The 19,122-nt window shown below is 40.0% G+C and overlaps 1 protein-coding gene across 1 annotated transcript in view; it reads right to left on the bottom strand.

Annotated features, from left to right (window-relative positions):
* SYNRG (synergin gamma) overlaps positions 1-19,122 on the bottom strand; it is a 35,860-nt gene that overhangs the window by 3,632 nt on the left and 13,106 nt on the right. The window contains exons 12-19 of the mRNA XM_075719768.1: positions 16,824-16,942; positions 16,582-16,644; positions 13,164-14,111; positions 3,663-4,259; positions 3,141-3,304; positions 2,347-2,400; positions 1,520-1,616; positions 1,093-1,241 (exon numbers count right to left, since the gene is read on the bottom strand). Coding sequence (XP_075575883.1) covers positions 1,093-1,241; positions 1,520-1,616; positions 2,347-2,400; positions 3,141-3,304; positions 3,663-4,259; positions 13,164-14,111; positions 16,582-16,644; positions 16,824-16,942 — 2,191 coding nt within the window. The remainder of the gene's footprint in view (positions 1-1,092; positions 1,242-1,519; positions 1,617-2,346; positions 2,401-3,140; positions 3,305-3,662; positions 4,260-13,163; positions 14,112-16,581; positions 16,645-16,823; positions 16,943-19,122) is intronic.

Here is a 19,122-nt window from a genome sequence, read left to right as displayed (position 1 = left end):
TCAAGCAGAAATCTTGAAATATTTCAAGCTCTGGGCCTTACTTATAAACAAGTGCTTATTGGGGAGCAAAAATCTTCAGTGGCCGTAGCTGCATTGCAAGAAGGAAGCCACAAATTAAAATGTTCAGTGAAAACATAACCATGGTAATGATCCGCTTAGTGACGCTTGATGCGATGTGCTGATACTAACGAAGAGTTAACAACTCCTTCGGTATACACTGAGTTAAAGGGACCCATTATGCAAGACGATGTCAAGCACGCACAGACAGCTGACTCCCTAAAAATATGAGTTTTACCGTGGTTAAAGAAAGTAATTTTGCACACTGTATTTCCTGCAACAGACAGACACAGAAAAGTGCAAGGTATTTAATGGCAAGGCGACTTTCTTGCCTTCCAATTGTGTGTATTCCGTGCCTGGCCCCCATGGGCCCCTCCTGTTCCCGGTTCCTGTGCAGACCCTTCCCATGGGGTGCTCCTTCTCTTAAAGGCCACCCCTCAGACAGCCCCTCACCATCTCTCCTCCTAACACTCGCCCAGTTATGTAGAAAGCTCTCGAGCTCCTACCAGACTGTCTCAGAGCAATTGAGCTTTTTCTGGCAGTTCTATTCAGAGGAGGAAAAGCTATTTAGTCTGTAGCAGGAACCAAAACAAACTTAGGCACTTCCAAATGCAGAGAGAAAGGAAAACAGTTTAGTTATTCCTGTTTAGTTATTCCTGTGTTGCTGCATTGTGTGCTCCTGTATCGTGAGCATTAAAACTAATTGCAGGGATATTAAAAAGACAAGGTATGTCCACACTATTCTGGCTTCATAAAATGGCTTATTTAAGTTTTACCAAATTTCCCTTATTGGAGAGGTCCACAGACACATAGGATATCATCTAAATCGTTAAGACACTAAGTAAGATAACATTGTGTTTGTACATAAGTAACAGTTTTCTTACAGACTGCTTTAAACTGGTTTTCACAAAAAAAGTGCATTTCCATTCTGCAAGAGAAAAATACAAACTGTAAAGTGAGAACACCCCGTGAAGTCACTTTACATATAATCATGACATTTAATTTAGGAAAGACATAGCTTATTTCTGGCCTTACCGTTAAAGCAGCAAGCGACATGAAGCTTATTAGGTTGTTCCACACTTTATCAATATCCTTCAGCAGCTGCTGAAGTTTCTCACTACAAACAGCCGTTGCTTTGATACCCAGTTCAACTCTCTTGGTTACTCTGTAGACTTCAACAACCCCTGTTGATATAAAACGCAGTGGAGGATTGCAAAGAATTCACTGCAAGCACAGGTTCCTGAAACTTTAACTCAGAAATAGCACAAAATAGGCATGGCAACAAAAGGTGGTCATGGACGGTTATTCCAAAGTAGCAGTTACATTTATTTAGCAGAAGGGTTGTTCATTATTGCGGTGCAGGCAAAGATTAAGCTAAAAAATAATACCATTTTGGAAAGATATATTACTGTTCTCCAGAAGAGAACTTTCAATGTAAGAGACACAGTAAATTAAAACATACCTAGTAAATATTCCATGCCTTGAGCAGACTGGATGACTTCAGTGCAAACGGATGAACTACTTATTCCATTTAAGGTATCATTTGCTTTCTTTATGACCTGGTGGAGATGAGTTTCATAAAATGATGGTGTTATCTACCTTAAAATAATTATTATGAACAAGATTGTCCCCAACAGAAACTGTTATACAAAAAAGGAGGCAAATGAAATCAGAAATAATTGCTATACTCCATCGCATGTTTTTATATATTCATGCCATAACTGTAAGTAGATCGGGGGAAAAGTATGAACATTTAAAACCTTAACGTATTCCCCCAAATATTTTCATTACCAAAATCATAGTTTTAAGAGTATGCATGCATTGCTATCTAGTTTCATAATAGCATTCACAGTTTTGGCTGTCTAATACTCAAATGCAAAGAAGAATTTTAAGGAAAACTAATCTGGCTGTGAAACATCTGACACCCATCAGCAGAAAATGAATGGCCCCTCCACAGGGCACATTTCTCAAGGAGTGCTGAAGAGCCAGATGCCGGTATCAGTGCCCCAAACAACGTGCCTTACTGGGCACCCAAAACACAGACCACCAAATTAACTCGTTAGCTTGAAAATTTAGGCAAAAGCCAAACTAATCACACATGACAGGGAGATTAGCATAGGATCTTTAACTGAGGAGGTAACGCTTCTGCTGTGTGACAGCTTTTGGTTTAAAAATTGTAATCCACTTGGGCTGATTCACACCCTTTCTATGTCTATATGGTCTTTAACACTGAGTGAGGTGGTACCTACAGGAAGGAGGAAAAGGTTTGGGAGGAGACTACACACTTACTTGCAGGGCACTCTCCAAGCATCTTTGCCATTCATATGCATACCTCTCGCTTTCCTATTTGAAAGAAAAGGACAGTCTGAATCTTGTTCCTACACCCGTTTCCCTTTCTCCTATCACAATAGACATATAGGAGAGAGGTATTTTAAAAGACTGTTTGCAGATTAGCTATGTAAACTTTTAACATACCTATTCCTAATTTTCCCCCCAGTCTTTAAATATTCTCTTCGCACCTCAACTCTATAAAGTTCGATTTCTGGGAGTTAGAACTAGTTTCAAAAGAAAGAACATACATGAATGGGTAAAAAGTTTGCATTGCACATACTTACTCCCGACACGTTTGTTACAGGTCTGCTGTTCTAGAAATGGGGATTAGCAGAATTTAATCCGAGTCCTTTTACCATCTATTCTCAAGATGAGCGAGAGAAATAACTACCACACAGCCAAAAAAGTTAAGCCATTTCCCAAAGCCAATGGTCTCGGTCGGTGCCAAAGCTGGGACTAGATTTAAGTCATAACTAATTTCCAGTTACAAGCTTAGACTGCAAGGTCAAGTGACTGACTTTCAGACAACAGCGGTTTTTTTCCCACTTCACAAGACTTTAAAGACGGGAAAGAAGAAACCTCCTTTATGAGCGGTTTCCAATCAAAACATCTAACCTTACCCAAATGCCATCTTAGAACCATACCCTAAATTCAAATAGCTAAAGTCCCAAAGAGCTGGGATACAGAACACCCTTGACATCACACTGATGAAGGTCACTGCCAATTTACTTGTATTCCAGAGAATTCCTTACCTCAACTTCCCCAGTCAAGTCTTTGTATTTGTCTCTGATGACAGGCAAAGCAGGCTTCTCACTTAGAGTATTTGAACGATCTCTAAATGGCTGTTCCAAAACTGGTAAAGGTGAAGAGCGACTTATTTCTCGGTCACCTAGGCTTAAGCTCCTTTTATGAGACCCTAAAAAGTTAGGATATAAACAAGTTAGTTTTTTACTCATAAAGGCATGGACTATTTAAAATGAACAAAGTAGTAGCAAGGCATGCACTAGTACTCCAGAGGAACAAAGCCTTCTATTTACTCGGTGCCTGGTGCAAACTTCCCCAGTTCCTCTATTCTTACAATTTTTTGGCACAATTTTTTTTTTTTCTTCTAGAACAAGACCTGCTCCAAACGCGATAGAAATCAGTGAGAAGATTCAGCTTGTTTCCAGTAGCCTTTGGAACGATCCCCATTGGCTAATCTATAATTTGATTAGAAAAATTAGCCTTTGATAAGCACATGCATCACGAGCTTTCTGCACCCTGAGCAGGCTTACCTTGAACAGACAGGTCAAAGGTAGCCAGTTCACTCTTGATCATTTCTTCACTAGATTTCACCTTGCCTTGGGAAGTTGCCACCAAGAAGTCAAACTTGCTGATTTTTGGCTTTTCACTCTGGAATTCTCCAAAGTCATCTGTAGATTCTCTTCGCAGTTCAGAAGAGATACCACTAGCAAGGAAGTCTGCCTCTTGACTTGTGTCAGCCGCTGCATCCTGCGCTTCTGATGAAGGTCTTGCAAAATCACCAAAGTCTCCAATGTCATCGTCACTTGGACCGCTGGATATTGGTCCAGAGTCTTTAAAGTTTGCAAAGGCTGCAAAGGACACATCCTGTAAAGCATCCTCGCTAGAAAAGGTTGTCACTTTGGAGACTGTTGTCATGGTAATGTTTTCCGAACTGCCAAACAAGGTCTCCTTCTTCTGAAGAACAGAAGTAGCCGCAGAGGATCCACTTCCTGAAGACTGGACAAAGGAGGAGAACTTCTTGCCCTGATGAATGTCATCTTTGTCGGACCAGTCATAGCTTGCCAGGCTGCTCACTGCAGACCCACTGTTATAGCTTCCAAATGGGGCACATTTTAAGTCATCTATATCTGAGAAAAACAAACCCCTACAATTAGAAGCTGAAGTTCAAACGTTAATCTCTCCACACTGTATAAAAACAATAGCAAATGGCAAAGGGTCTTAAAGAACTGCAAGAACACACACAGTGAATTGTTGTTTCAATCAAGCTTAAACTAGAGTTTGCACAAAAATAATCTGAAAAATACCAAAGCGTTTCATACAAAAAAAAAAAAACCTCCATTTAATAAAGGTAAGCCTTGACCTTTGAATATTGCCTTATATTTTAGGCTGAAAGTCACCATCCCACTACGGGTAGTGAAGAAACACTAGAAAAATAAATGTTTCTAGACAGTACAGACTGCACAAATCACCAGCTCAGTTTTCTGATGCTGGCTGCAGAATCTACAATTAAAATGTAAACATTAGCAACTCAAACATCTTATTGCATTATTTCATCTTATCAAAAGCAACCACACAGAAAACTGGGCTAACTTTCCCTTTCCCGCCGATGAAGTCTTAATACACTTTAATTTTATATTCATGCTTTGATACAAATAATGCATAAAAATGTGCTGCAAGAATTTTTAAAAAATGGAAATCCTGTTTAAGCTTATCATAGTTACTGCAGCGCCGCACGGCCGACTCCTCAAACTCACAGGTTCCAGGAATGACATGAATATTGCGAAGATCGTGTTTTAGCTTTTACAAACTATTTATTCAGTTAAGTACAGAGCAGATCCAATTATTCTGCAGAAAGCTCCAAACATTTATACTCACCCGGCAATTATATGGGCCAATAGGGTCTTCTCATTGCCATGAGCAGGTATAGCATAGAGCCTGGCTGCTTACATTAGAGCCAGCAAAGGAGCCTACGCAGCAACCAGGCTCTGCTGGGCTTTGTCTGCTACTCATTCAACTGATCTTTCACGTTTAGGCTGAGATTGATCCATAGTGAAGGCACAGAGAGCTAGGGGCTAGCTAGTTTTCATTAAAGCATTAAAAAAAAAAAAAAAAAAAAAAAGCCCTACTCTACTACATTTGGCATTTGTTTTCCAGCATTAACAATTGTCAGTTTGGATTAGACATTCAGCCGCTGCTCAGCGCCTAGGGTCAAACGGGCTCAAGGTAAAGCAAACCCAAACTGGAAAATCCAATCTCTTTAGCCGAGATTCCTCGGACAAACATTTTGGTCTGAACTGGCTGGCACGCAGGAACAGTAGCTTGGTTTAACGCAGCCAGGGTGGGAACAAGCTGACTTCCCCGCCGCCCTCCGTATTCCATCTGGCCACGCCAGCCTGAGGATTAAGCCATCGCAACAAAACATTTCTGCCTTCATTTATGCATTTTACCGGAAGGGGAGAGCACGCTACGCTTCAGGCTGCTTTCCAGGCACGACCCACGTACGCAGCTAATTAAAAAGTCCAACGAATATACGGGGTAATGACAGAGTTTAATGGCCACTACAACAAAGCGAAAAGGCCCTTTGCCATGGGTCCGCGAGGCGCGGCGCGGCACCCATCGGAGTGTCCTAAGGGACAGCCTTCCTGCAGCTGCTGCATTTGCACATGACAGCACCTCAATAACAAACGCTAGCACCTTGCATATACCCAGCAAGGTTTCAAAGCGCCGTTCGAATATTAAATTTGTAGAGCAAGCAGTTTGCAGAAGGGTAAACAGACGAGAGATGAGATCACCTGCTTACGGCAAAACTGAATAGAAAGAAGGCTCCGAGGTGAAAAGGAGCTGACTTGCAAGGGATCGGTGATTTATCGCAAGAAGCCACACCTTGTGCTCTCAAATGCACAGTTTTGTTTAAAGAAGTTAAATGAAAGCTTCGCTAGCGTTAAAGAGAGTGCCAGAATAACCTCCAAAATGTTAGCCAACTGTAATTAATCCTGGGATCTTGAAAATACCACAGTGTACTAGGCAACCTCTTTTTTTTTTTTTTTTTTTCAATTTGTGTTGACTCCAAAACCCAGGAAAGATTTAAGCATCGCTATTGTTTCGGTGTTGACCGGGAAATAAAAAGAAAGACCGATGATGCTACCGTGAAGATCTGCACAATCCATTGTGAGCGATTTCTTTGGTAACTGGTAAGAGTTTGAGCTGAAAACAGATGCTAAAGGAGCAGGTCAGCACACTCCTCCTGACCTGATCCTGGCTCCGGGACAGGCAGAATGAGCAGCAGGCTTCGGTGGGAATCCTGAACTCCCCATGCTTCGCCTGCAATCAATAGGTCACAGCAGGGAAGGCAGAACAATCTTTTAATTATTCACAAACTAAGATTCAAGATTCTCGATGTGAATTCATGCAGACACGAACCCCGTCTGCACAGGTGTAAGAGCTGAGATGAAATGCGATAGCTCAATTCTATGCATTTTATTTATTTGCATAGTTACGAAAGGATATACTCTGGTGAATGAACTTTCCTAAGAGTATTATATTACAGGAAAAATACCGTGTTCAAAGTGTTTACGGTTAAAGCAGTCCTAAAACAATTTATTGAGAAGCGTGAAAAATAAGAATATATGTTTAACTGTCCATAATCCAAGGGACACTAGCTTTTATAAGAATTTTTATTCTATTGCAAAAAACCCACCACCTTGCCGTGCCATGCACTGCATTTCATAGAACCGTTTGTCACGAGTTAGATGTTTTTGAACAGAGGAAGTAAAATCATAACCTTTGTCATAGCTACGGCAAAACGAAAGGCTTAGCTGAGCTCTTAGTGCACTTGCTGCATAATGAAAAAGGAGGATTTTTTTCCCCCCGACAGGGAGCAGAGCAACTCGCCACCAGACTAATAAGCGAAGGAGCAGTTTACGTGTGAAAAGCACTTCTTGTTGGCCCTAGAGAACGTTTCGTGATGTGGGTATCTTTATTATCGGCAAAAAGATTGGTTTATTAAGCAGCGTTAAGAACCGCTCCTCCAATAACCTTTTTCGTAAAGGCCACCGGTACGTTTAATGAATAAAAAAGCTCCAGCTAAAATGCTGCAGAGCTATCGCCTCTGGTGTAAAAAAAAAAAAAAAAGCTTCGTTTTGCTGGTATGGCGATTCAAAATTTGAAAAGATGCATGTGTATCAGTAATATTTTTTTCAAAGCAAGAGATGATTAAGTGGAAAAAAAAATGAATTACTTCAACTAAGCATCACACTTAGCGAAGCCAGATGCTACGGAGCTACCGCCATTTCCTCCTGGAGGACGCTTCTAGGAAGAACAGAATCTGAACTGATGAGCAGTGTCAAATGTTATCAAAAAAATGAGGAAAGACTAAATCCCGTCAAAATTCTATGAAAATGCTTTGTTTTGGGGATACGCAATCTTTTTTTTTTGTAAGGTTAAAAGCGATTTCTTAGTTAGCATTTTTTGGAGAGCGTACAGCAAATTCCCTGGCGAAGCAGGGCAAATCTTAAATTGATCATGCATTAGGAATCCTATAATCCTACCGCAAGAGATGTATCAACAGATTTCAGTGAAATTCATCGACATAAAACAGTGTTCCTTAGTAACCCTCAGTAGCGATTCTGTGGTGTCTTCCAGAAACGACAGAGGAGATTTGAGTTTAGTTTTGTTCTGAAAATCCAAAAGCTCTGACGCCCAGTGTAGTTAAAGCCGCGTGTCTGGCACAGTCAGCTTTGCACTGGTGAGACCACGAAACACACCCCAGATTAAATACACTGGATATAAATTCTCAAATCACTTAAAGAAGGGGGCAGGGCAGGAAGGGGTGTGTGCATCTGAAAAATAAGTCAGATCCATTCAAATATCAAACGTAACCACTTTTTTTTTTTTTCCCTTAAAAATATTTTCTAGCGAACCAAGAATGGAAAAGTGATCTTCACAGTGTCACGCTGGAGTGCAGCAAGTTTCCGAAAGCTTTAGAAACCAAACCCAACTTTGTATTTCTTCCAAAGCAAAAGGTTTGAAATATTTACCATTTAGTTTCCTTTTTGATCTACCACCTGGGCACAGCTACAGCTCTACGAGCCAGCCACGCAACTGCTGGGGAGAGGCAGAGCGATACGGACAGGAGAATCCCGACAGAGGATGCAGTACAGTTAAAACACTGCTTCCCAGCGTTATCTCATCTACAGAAAAACTTGACATCCTTCATTTGAGCCAACTATAACAATTTATTTCAGCTACCAAGGATTAACTTATGGCTGGAGGCAATTTACAAGCTGGAGCCTTCAAATGTCAACAGTTTAATCATTTCAGGAAAACCCTTGACAGCATTAGTGATATTCTAAAGAAAAGTGAAAAAGACAATTTGGAAGATGGTAATATACTTTGTGATTTAAACGAACATAGGAGACTTTCAAGTTTCTATGTTTCAGTTTATGTTAAATTCTGGTGAACAAATGTAACTTCAGTGCCATTTTTTGGTTGTGAGGGTGACGCAGGTGGCAGCTAGCTCTGTTCCTAGCGGAAGAGCATCAACGCACCAAAACCAGAGCTGTTACACCGGGAACATCACCAGCGGTCTGAGCAAGGAGCCCAGAGACTGCACGGGGACAGGCACCACCTCCTTACCGCTTCCCGTGGGGCTTCACCTCATCAAGGCGGAGAGGAAACTGGAAGAGCACAGAGGCTCGTGTGTACCTCTGCCATCTGCACCATGCCTGCCAGCAATCGGAAAAATTCAATCGGAAAAATTTCTCAGCTGGTGAAGTCTGGAACAGCGTTAATGGTAAGGGAGTTACTCCAATTTACTTCCCTTGAAGATGGCAGTACCTCGCACCGCTAAGGTGGAAACCATCAAGAATGCTGACTGTAAGATAAATTAAAATGAAGGAAAAAGGAGAGAAAAGCCTTCAAACCGTGTGGGATTGAAGAATTTGCTAATTATTTTTTAAATTATCACGATAAACAACGTTTCACAGGAAAATAAAGACCCCCTGAGCTTGGACTGGAAGCGGGGAGAGGGCTCGGCGGAGAGAAAAGCCTTCAAACCTTGTGGGATCGAAGAATTTGCTCATTATTTTTTAAATTATCACGATAAACAACGTTTCACAGGAAAATAAAGACCCCCTGAGCTTGGACTGGAAGCGAGAGAGGGCTCGGCTGAGCCCTGCGGAAGCCCAGGGCAGCTGCCGCGTCTCTGCGCCCTTTGGCTCGGCTTGGAAGGCGTTCAGGAACCACGCACCCGCCCTCCGCTGTCAGAGGCCTTCGCAGGATAAGTAAGTGTTGTTAAGCTCTTCTATTTGCAGAATCATACGAAATGAGAGCAAGCGAGTCAATCTGACTGTCAAGTCTGGACAAAAACGTAATAAAAGTAGAGAGTCATGAACGTTACTCTCCCTCCTCCAGGTACGATTAACTGAACAAATACAAACAGCACAAGCCCTGCAGAATTAGGTCTCTCAGGTTTACGTTCAAGCCTTCAGTTCAAAAAGCTTTAGGGCTAGGCATAACCTACTGGTTCTCCAGAATGAAAGAGAGGTGATGTTTGGGTTTTTTTTTTTTTTTATTTAAAGTCTCTCAAGAATGGTGTAAAGAAGAGAAAACACATTCTGGTTTCTGGTCTGATTTTTGCTGTTGTGGCAAGGAACTACAAAAACCCAGCTTGTGCCGGCATAACACTTTAACTCGATTCCACATCTCAATTATTTTTAGCTTTTTACCTTGTCTGCTAATTTGATGTTAATCCCAAACTGTTAGTGACCCGGGATTTGGAGAAAGTCAACGTGACATAATTACGTGACACAAATTTGCAGCTGTCGTTTGTGTTCGAAAGCTTCAGTATTTAGTAAGCCAGGACTTCCCAAACAGAAAAAGGAAGCAGGGCCCTTTACTTTGGGGCACTGATTAACTCACTCTAGATTAGCTAAATAAATATTAGAATATTGTTTAATGGGCTCCTACTCATAAAGGCCTAGATAGCGACACATTTTCCAGTCGGTCCCCTTCACAAAGGCGTATCATAACCTTGGCTGGCAGCGGGGAAATCCAGACGAGGAGACAACGGGACAGAGAAAACAGTATTTGCCTTCAGTCTGAACTACCACCATACCCTCAAAACCAACTCACAGAAACAACCCTGCCATCCACACAGCTCCTCTATTCAATCCCTTGCAAAAAGCGCTCTTTTAAAAAAAATATTGATTAGCCTGACATGTAAAGTTTCAGAGGTACGCAGGGAGCGAGGTCAAAGCGTTGGAAGAGGAGGAAGAAGCTCACCCACACGCTGCTCTGCAAGAGAAAGGCATGCGCCACCTTAAGGGGATACTATGACTTTAAACTTCGTATTTTTCAGGAAAGAGATACACATTGCTGGTTTGCAACAAATCACACACGTCCCCACACTTTCAAAATACGCCAAGATAATATTTATTAACACAGCAGGACTTACAGGTCACAAAAGGTAGTGATACATAGGAGCTCGTAAGGGCGTTATCAGAATAAAGCATGCAGGTCAATACTTGCAGAAGAGAGATATCAAAGCAGATCTGAGAAGGCACATTCACACAGGAAATGTTTCATTGAAATTAGACATTAGAAAAGCAGCAAAAAACCTGAAGTTGATTAAAATATACAGAGATCTCCAATAATGCCAAAGAAAAAGGTACTTTACAGATTTGTAAGTGCAGCAAACGGATAACCCTTTGAGAATACCCGGGCGAGGGTACGCTCTCGCTGCAAAGTGCGGCAGGACGCAGAACAAATTAGGTTCATATAACATGACTAGGCGCTAATTAAAATGCTTTCGTCTACGAGTGAAACATAAATTTGGGTTAAAAGAAGCAGCCTGCTTGAAACTAACAGCATGCAGCCAGTGCTCAAAGGGTTATACGAAGTAAATGCAAGAGAAATCAGGCAACATTAGTATAATCTACCTTCCACACAAAGAATTCTAGCAAAGTTTAAAGAGACAGTATCCCCTTTGGAGAGAGCAAAAATTAAAACCTTTCTTCCCCCAGAGACCAAAGTCTGTCGTGTGGGAAGCAACTCAACGCTTTCTTCCTAATTCCCAGCGTAAGCAACCTACCTGCCCATACCTGGAAGCTATGCAACATGAAATCTCAATAGCCAAAGGAGAAAGAGCTCTGTATTGGTATGTCAGAAAAGTCAAACCATTTATCAGCACCTCTGTCCCGCTGCTGCCTCACTGGAGATGCTTGCAAACGTACGATTCCCAGTGACTAGTCTCCCATTTCTCAGCAGTGAGGATGGCAAAGGGATACTGTCCCTTTTTGACATTAGATTTACAGATCGAAGAAAATTAAGAGAGAAAAAAAAAAAATCTGCTTTTTAACTTATGTAAACTGGAAAAAAAAAAAAAAAAAAGACTTGAACATCAGCAGCTCATAGCTTGAAATGCATCAAACATACATAAAGGAACACATGAGCACAGAAGTATTTGTAACAGATCGTCCAGAGCATGCTCCGTTACGAAATCCAAACAGAGTTAAATGGAGTAAAACTCTCCCCATGGAAAAACGTCTAGCTTGGCACCATAGGAGAATACAGACTTGTTTAAGTTTAATAAAAATAGCTTCTAATTAATACTTCAGAGTTCAAAAGTTTAGCAACAAGCACATGGTTGGCTAACCCCTTTAAACAAACCAAAAAGAGTCTTTCCTGCCACGAATGGCAATTATTAATCACTGATTTCTGTGGCAAAAGCTCACATCCTGTAGAAGAGCTACATAAGTCAAACTACCACCAAAAGAGGCTAGAAAAATATTAGGAAAAAGTGCTTTCAAAACCAAAGTAAACATTCAAGAATACACTGTAGGTGCTACGTTTTTGACAGCTCACTCAACTTGGAGTTTTACCAAGCAGTAATACGAAAATTAAATGTCTTTGCTAATAAATTATTCCTGATATTTTGTACCCTGTTATAGAGTATCTTCCATGTCAAAGTCGCCAACTTAATCCTCTCCCCTACTTAAAAATATCATAATGCAAAATTACAGTACTGTATATTTTCTCTACCCATATCTGCAAGAATGGAAGAAATATTTCATATGGAAATAACCAATTCTTCCAGTAACAGCTTTTACGTTGACAGTTGGTATGCTCCCCCCCGTTCAGAAAGGCCTTTGACTGCATAACACTTGTCGCTAGAACACAGTAATGGTTCCCGTATTATTGAAGGCCACAGAACATTTAACTACATCTTATCTTCCTATGTACATACGAAAAGAAAAAGCAGGACACTTGGGAAATTTGTTTTATGATATGCGATCAGATTGGAGATGGTCAATTCATTCTCTCAGGAGCACTTTCATAAAGGGAAATTAAAGAAGGTGAAAAGCTGATCGGGGTAAAGTAAAAGTCCTGTAGTTTTAAATATGGGTCCGAAAACTATCAATCATGAGACTAGCATTTACAGCCCCTTCGCACAATTATTCCAATGAGGGTTTTAACTCTAAAAAGTCTATGCAATACTTCTACTTGCAGTCCTGCAAAATACTGGCTACACAGATTAAGCCCCACCGTAACGGGTATACACTAGTGTTGGTGATTAGACAGCTTTTCATTAACAGCACAAATTAGTGTTCTGCCTACCCTTTCAGAAGCGCAGAGCGGGTTAAGTCCCCAAGCCAAATGCTTTGTTGAAACCAAGAGATTAAAGTGAGACTCTCTGCCATTCATCTTGCTAATATAAATGGAATGACATTGTTTGCATTAGAAAATTTTCCACTTGAATCCCTTCAGTGACAATAGCTAACAGGTACCAGTAATATGATGTTGTCAAATCTCAAAAATAAACTGGCATGGAGTTCAAACTGTTCGATCTATTTATAGTCATCTAAGACAGAAAATAAACACTGCCCTGCTAAGGGGCTGTTGGCTAGCGGGTGCACAGATTTCTTAGTCTTTCACTACTGAAAGACCAGTGCATAATACTGTAATTTAGCACACAGAAGAACACCGAAATCTCCATCACCTGTGTTACCAGAGCAATCTAACCAGTTCCTCACCTGCTGCTGGTGGATGCTGGCCACTAACTGTTGGCAAATCCAGAGAGCTATCAGACATGACATGCTTAAGATCTCCTCCCACATCAGCCAGTTTCATGTCAAACTGAACAGACAACGCGTCTTCAGAATCCTCCTTGCCAACACTGCTGCCACCAATAGAAGGGAGATCCAGAGACTTCACCGAAGCAGAGTCTTCTTTGGCCTGCTTGAAAGCCGCGACTTTGTCCACCAGGGACTTGTCTGCGCTGTTGCACGTGGAAGAAAACTTGTTAGAGTGAAAGTCGGCAAAATCGTCATCGCTCTTCACTGAAGAAAGCGTGTTGTCCTTCGCCTCCTCAAAGCCCGCCCCAGAGCCTTCCAGAGAAAGCTGTTTGAAGATATCGTATTTGGTGGGCGTAGCAGCGGTGGCAGAACTCTGCCCACTCTTCGTGCTGGCAGATGAGCCAGACTGAGGAACAGGACCGGCCTCCAGCTTAAGTGCATTGTATTTGTCATCTGGTTTTTGTTCTGAAAATCCACTGCTGTTGTTGAAAGCCATAAAATCTGCAAAGTCATCCTGTCCGCTGGCTGATGCGCAATTAGAAAATTCCCCAAAAAGGTTGAACTCTCCAAATTCATCAGCTAAGCTTGAACTTTTGCTGGGTGCTGGTTGGGCAGTGGTAGATGGAAGGGGTGGTGGAGGAAAGGAGCCCGATTTTGATGTATTAAATGGAGGTGGAAAGGATGGCTGCTTGTTTTCTCCAGTAGAGGAAAAGAGATCCAAGTCTGCCAGATTCAAAGAGGTCTTTGCTTGTGTTTGCTGTTTTGACTGAACGGGCAGAGAAGGGAAGGATGTAGGGAAAGTTTTGTCTTTTGTAGGTGGCTCTAATGGTGAGATACTGTCAGCGGTTTTAAAATCTGTGAAACCATCATCGGTTCCTGCAGGCTTGAATTCTGCAAGGTTATCTCCTGAGAATAAAAACAATGAAAACACAACAATAAGACACTGCAGTGACAACAAATACATCATACTCACACCGTGCAAGCAAGCAAGTTATTTCATGCAATGTCAGAAGTTTTTATGCAAACTATTTAAATTAAGACCTCAGGATGCACGTAGAACTGCAAACTCAACTTCTACGAACCACACAAGTTTCAAGGTCAGCAATTCTAATATTCATTCCAGCAAACACTTAAGTCTTTCAAATAGCCTCAAAGTCATATTAAATTCCCTTTACACTGAGTTAATGGCAAAACATACCATGACCAATAGATTCAAAAGTTGATCAGTACTGTCTCATTCAGCTTCCACGTAAGTTCTTTTTCCCCCACCCCATCCTTCCCATATTTGCCAAGCAATGAATGTAATCTTGAATTTCACTTATACCAATATAGTATTTGCCTTCTTACAGAAGCAATTCTCCCCCTCCCTCCTTTCAAAATATCGCCTAAATACAGTTTATTCATGGGGCGTCAGCAGAGGGTTGAGACAAAAGCAACCCTGCTGATAAGCTGAAAGGGGAACATAGTAGAGACCAACTGGACTTGCCTGGTGGCTGAAGGTACTTTTGAAAAAAAGTTCACTTGAAAGAAGGCAGACGGGCAACAAGCCTGTCCAGCGGGGCATAATGGGGAACCCAACGGTGGAAGAGACAAAGCCCCAAACAGAAAAGAATGCAAGGCGATGATCCTAACATGTTGTTCTAGAACATTTTTAAGCTCTCATTTTAACCTATCGTGTTTTCCTTCTGTCAGGTTCACCTAAACGTACGGAAGTGTTAAGTGATCAGAACTTCAGTAAATGTAATAACTCGGGCATCTTCTAGCTTCTGCTAAGACTGATTACAGTTTTCTAGGAAGCCTGGAGACAAGACTTTCACACGAAAGTCAGCATGATTAATCACAAGATGTGCTGATCTCTAGTTCAACTACATGCTGAATGTAAGATAGTACTATGTAAGGATTATAATTTAAACCTGATTGATTGAACAATGTTTTCATTGAATTTACATTAAATATTTTGGTGTACTAATTTTATAACTTTCTTCCTGTTCGTACACAATTATTTCTTTTATAAAGCAATTTCTTCTGAACATGAAAAACATTGTTTAACCCATTCACCAGCACGTACATACTTCAACTACTTGTAATTTTAAAGTATTGATGCACACTAAGACAACTGTCCAATAAACAGATTTTGTTCTATTTTAGAAGTACACCATTAACATTTAATTCTTAAGCTGCCACACAGTGTCATACTTGAAATTAGTTTAACCAAGATTTAAAAGAATACTCTTTATAATAGTAGTAAAGGAGCATGACTATACCCAACATATTCTTCCATTCTCCCTCCCCTCCAAATCAGTTCACTTGGCCTAGCACCACTACAAATATTCATGAAATTGCTATTCATTGATCAAAACTAAAACACCACAGCAAACTAAACTTACTGAGGAATTGCAAACTTTTCCATTAGAAATGTAAGCTGGTGAAAGGGTTAAGAGCAGTCAGACCTTGATAGCAGGCAAATACAGTAATTTTCTATATTTTAAGACATGTATGGAAAGAGATAAAATGTTATTTCATTTCATTGCATGCATTTAATCCTGAAGAGGTACTGAGCCTGAAAACCTCACAAAACATTACAGGAGCTTCAGAAGCTCAGTGTCTGAAAAAAGAAGAATTCTGTCTTTGAAAAATAAGGAGTAGGAGTGAACTCAGGTAAGCAGTTTTATCCTAGAATCTAAAGTTGTCTTCTAATAATGAAACAAAATGCTGGGTGTAACATAATTCTGTGGAACGACTTCCACAGAAGTTAAGTTAGTAATCTGTTTATCTTCTGATCTGTCTACTGATAATATAAGAAAGTTTTTCCCCATCTGATTAAAAAGATGAGATTACCACTTATATTGCATAAATGAGTTAGACATAGATGGTTCTAGAAAAGGCTTAGGGAGACTCTGCTTCTGTAATTCCACAGATGTTGCACTTGAGATACCATCTAGGTTTTACTTTCCCAACCAAAACCAGTTAAACGCAAATTTCAAAACAAGTGATCAGATTTATTCTTAGAGCACCAGAGACCATGACAAGTTTAAATTCTACCCTAACAATAGAAAAAAGTTGCAATTTTGTCCAGAAGTATCTTATCCTGTCTTCTAAGAATACATGATTCCTTAGTTAAAATGAGCAAATTCCAGCTGTATTGTTATTTTAAAATAAAACTCAGAAGCATCCAAAAGAGATGCCAATTGTCTAGAAATACAATTTGTAGATTGCTCCATTCATATATTACACGAATGGATCAGGATATTTCCTGCTAAGTTGTTTAGAGGAGCAGAAGCAGCATTATTCTAGAATTGTAGCAATGGAAATTCTGCAGCTCATAAAAATAATCATGAAAACACGCTAAAACAGCTCCAAAAAACATACTGCTTACCTAAGTATTTGCTCTCTGACGGTTGTTCTAATTCACGGAAAGCACTATACTTGTCTCCACAATCTAGTGAATATGAGAAAAGGAATACATTTAATAAAGATATTAGGAATTCATATCATAAATTTTATATTGACATAATTGCTCTCATTTTTCAAATATTAATATTTTATCGATGCCAAAACCAAGATGTATGGCAATATTGTAATAAATTGCTCATAGTGCTTGTATATTTTTCCTTTTACCTCCAAAAGTAGCTGTACTTTCAGAAGGCTTCTCAGCTGCAATTCCTTTAAACACAGCATACTTATCAGTTGATGAGAGTGTCTTATTACCTGGGAGTGGCATTAGTAAAGAAGGAACACTAAAAACAAAAGAGATAAAAGCAAAGTTCCTTAATTCATCCATAAGAAATCTACATTTCCAGGTTTTAGTTAAAGGAGCCTCTTATTATGACTACATAATTTGGATCGCTAAACCTAAGCTTGTACCCTAAAGAGTTCTTAATCAAGAACCAGATGTAAATGACCTCAATATCTATTAAGAATAAGAGCATGTACACAGGCAGCTGGGTAACTGATGGGTGAATTCACACGTTATCTCACCTAATTGTATTTCTTTAGGCCAGAAGTCAATTTTCACCCTTCTTGATTTTAATTTGCACCAAAACATGAACAAAACGCTCCAGAACTTTACACCACAGGAATTCTTAGCCCAGGAGACAATAAGCACACAGACATACCCCAGGAACCACTGCTGTTTAATTTATCACTTTGCCCAGGGCAGCGTTAAGGACAGTTCTCCCTGACAGAATTAGATAGAGTAAAGAGTTAAAACTGCATGAGATTTTGTCTGCTCCATACCTTCAGCTTATCTACTTTTGATTATATTCCATTACACATTGCAAAATTAAGATAATAAAGTGGAACCACTGTTCTAAAGAAAGGAAAGGATAACTTTGAATTTCTGTCAGTGCAAATCAGCGAGTCTAGGTAGCTATCTAATCAGCAAAATAAGGATTAGTCCACAGTTACACAAGCAAATCTTTTTACACATAAACACACTCTACTTTATATAGTAAAACTGCCATAATAACCTAACACCATGTTAGCAACTGCTGTAAGATTTAGAAGACGTTCTGGGAGAGATTTGCTTGCCCTCCACGCAAGCCCCCTTATCAGACCTTGGCAGCTCTACAGAACAACATCCTTTACATATGAATGATGCATTTTACCTCTCATTTATGTCATTCAGTACTATGCACATTGAAAACGTGAATGAATTTCTATGGCGTTCTTTGGCCTCAAGCAAGAATCTTTCCAGAGCCATTTAAATCTCCTTATCAGCAGCCTACAAGCAACATACAAACCTAGCACTTGCACACACGTGCTAATGATGGTCTGTGATCCTTGCAGACAGACAGTGCAATGTCAGGGGGAAAAAAAAAAAGCTTATGGTAATATAATTAAATTTCACATCACTGCAAAACAGGCTATTAGATATGCAATCTTGGCCAAGGTAATGGTTAATCATCTGTACTCTACAGATGGCTTTTTTTTTAAATAAAGCTCCATAAGCAATTAGATTATAGCTCATTGTAACATTCTGTTCAAAACTGAATGCTTTTACAACTGAAGAAAGAGAACTGCTGCAGTGAAAAAGAAACATAATTTTTTTTTTTTTTTTTTTTTTTTAATGATCCCCTACTTCCCATTGTGGAATTTGCCATGATTCTGTTAAAACTTTCAGTAACAGAATAGCTTTAATGACATCTAACACAAATTAAGATATACTTAAAAGAGAGCATCTTCAGATGCATGTGGCATTGATTGACATCAGCAAAATTTAATTTCTTACATAGCATGCCATTAGGCACGGTGTAACAGAACAATCTGTTTTAGTATCTCCATTTGACGTCACTGTTGAGGAAGCAACTGGTAATCACTGCTTACCTGGAAAGTGCTAGTTCTATTTGCAACTAAGAACAGTCAGTTCAACACACAGAAAATTTGTATGTCTGCAGTTAGACACCTGGGAGGGACATAAAAGTTTGCTGTGTGCAGTAAAAGGAAACAACGCTGAATTTTTGTAACCACGGGACTTTGAAAGATTAATTGTAAACTCTCAAAGGGAGTAAACATGCTTACTTATTTTGTTATACAAAATTTGCCTGATCCAGAATTACATTTTGGCAGTCTCCCAAATGAAAAGCCAAGACTGCTGAAGTCTGAATGAGATTTCAATTGAGATTTATAGTCAGTTACTGAAAGTTTAAGCACTGGCCAGAGAAACAACAGAAGTAACAATAATCCTGTCCACTGGAGTTCTCAGTCATTTAAGAGTACGATGTCATGCTCTTCGCATGAATCTTTGGGCCCATATTCAGGGCCTGAAGAAAGACCTTGATGTCAGCAAATGGTTTCTGTCAACTCCAACAAACATGGGGTCATACTTTTAATGGAAGCACACAGCACTAAATGCAGAACTCCTCCGTCCCAGTGTATTTTTTCTGAATAGCTTTATGTAAGGTTTTCGCCTGAATGC

The sequence above is a fragment of the Pelecanus crispus genome, chromosome 12 (assembly GCF_030463565.1).
Source record: "Pelecanus crispus isolate bPelCri1 chromosome 12, bPelCri1.pri, whole genome shotgun sequence".
Taxonomy (NCBI): domain Eukaryota; kingdom Metazoa; phylum Chordata; class Aves; order Pelecaniformes; family Pelecanidae; genus Pelecanus; species Pelecanus crispus.
This window is presented reverse-complemented; position numbering and strand designations above follow the sequence as displayed.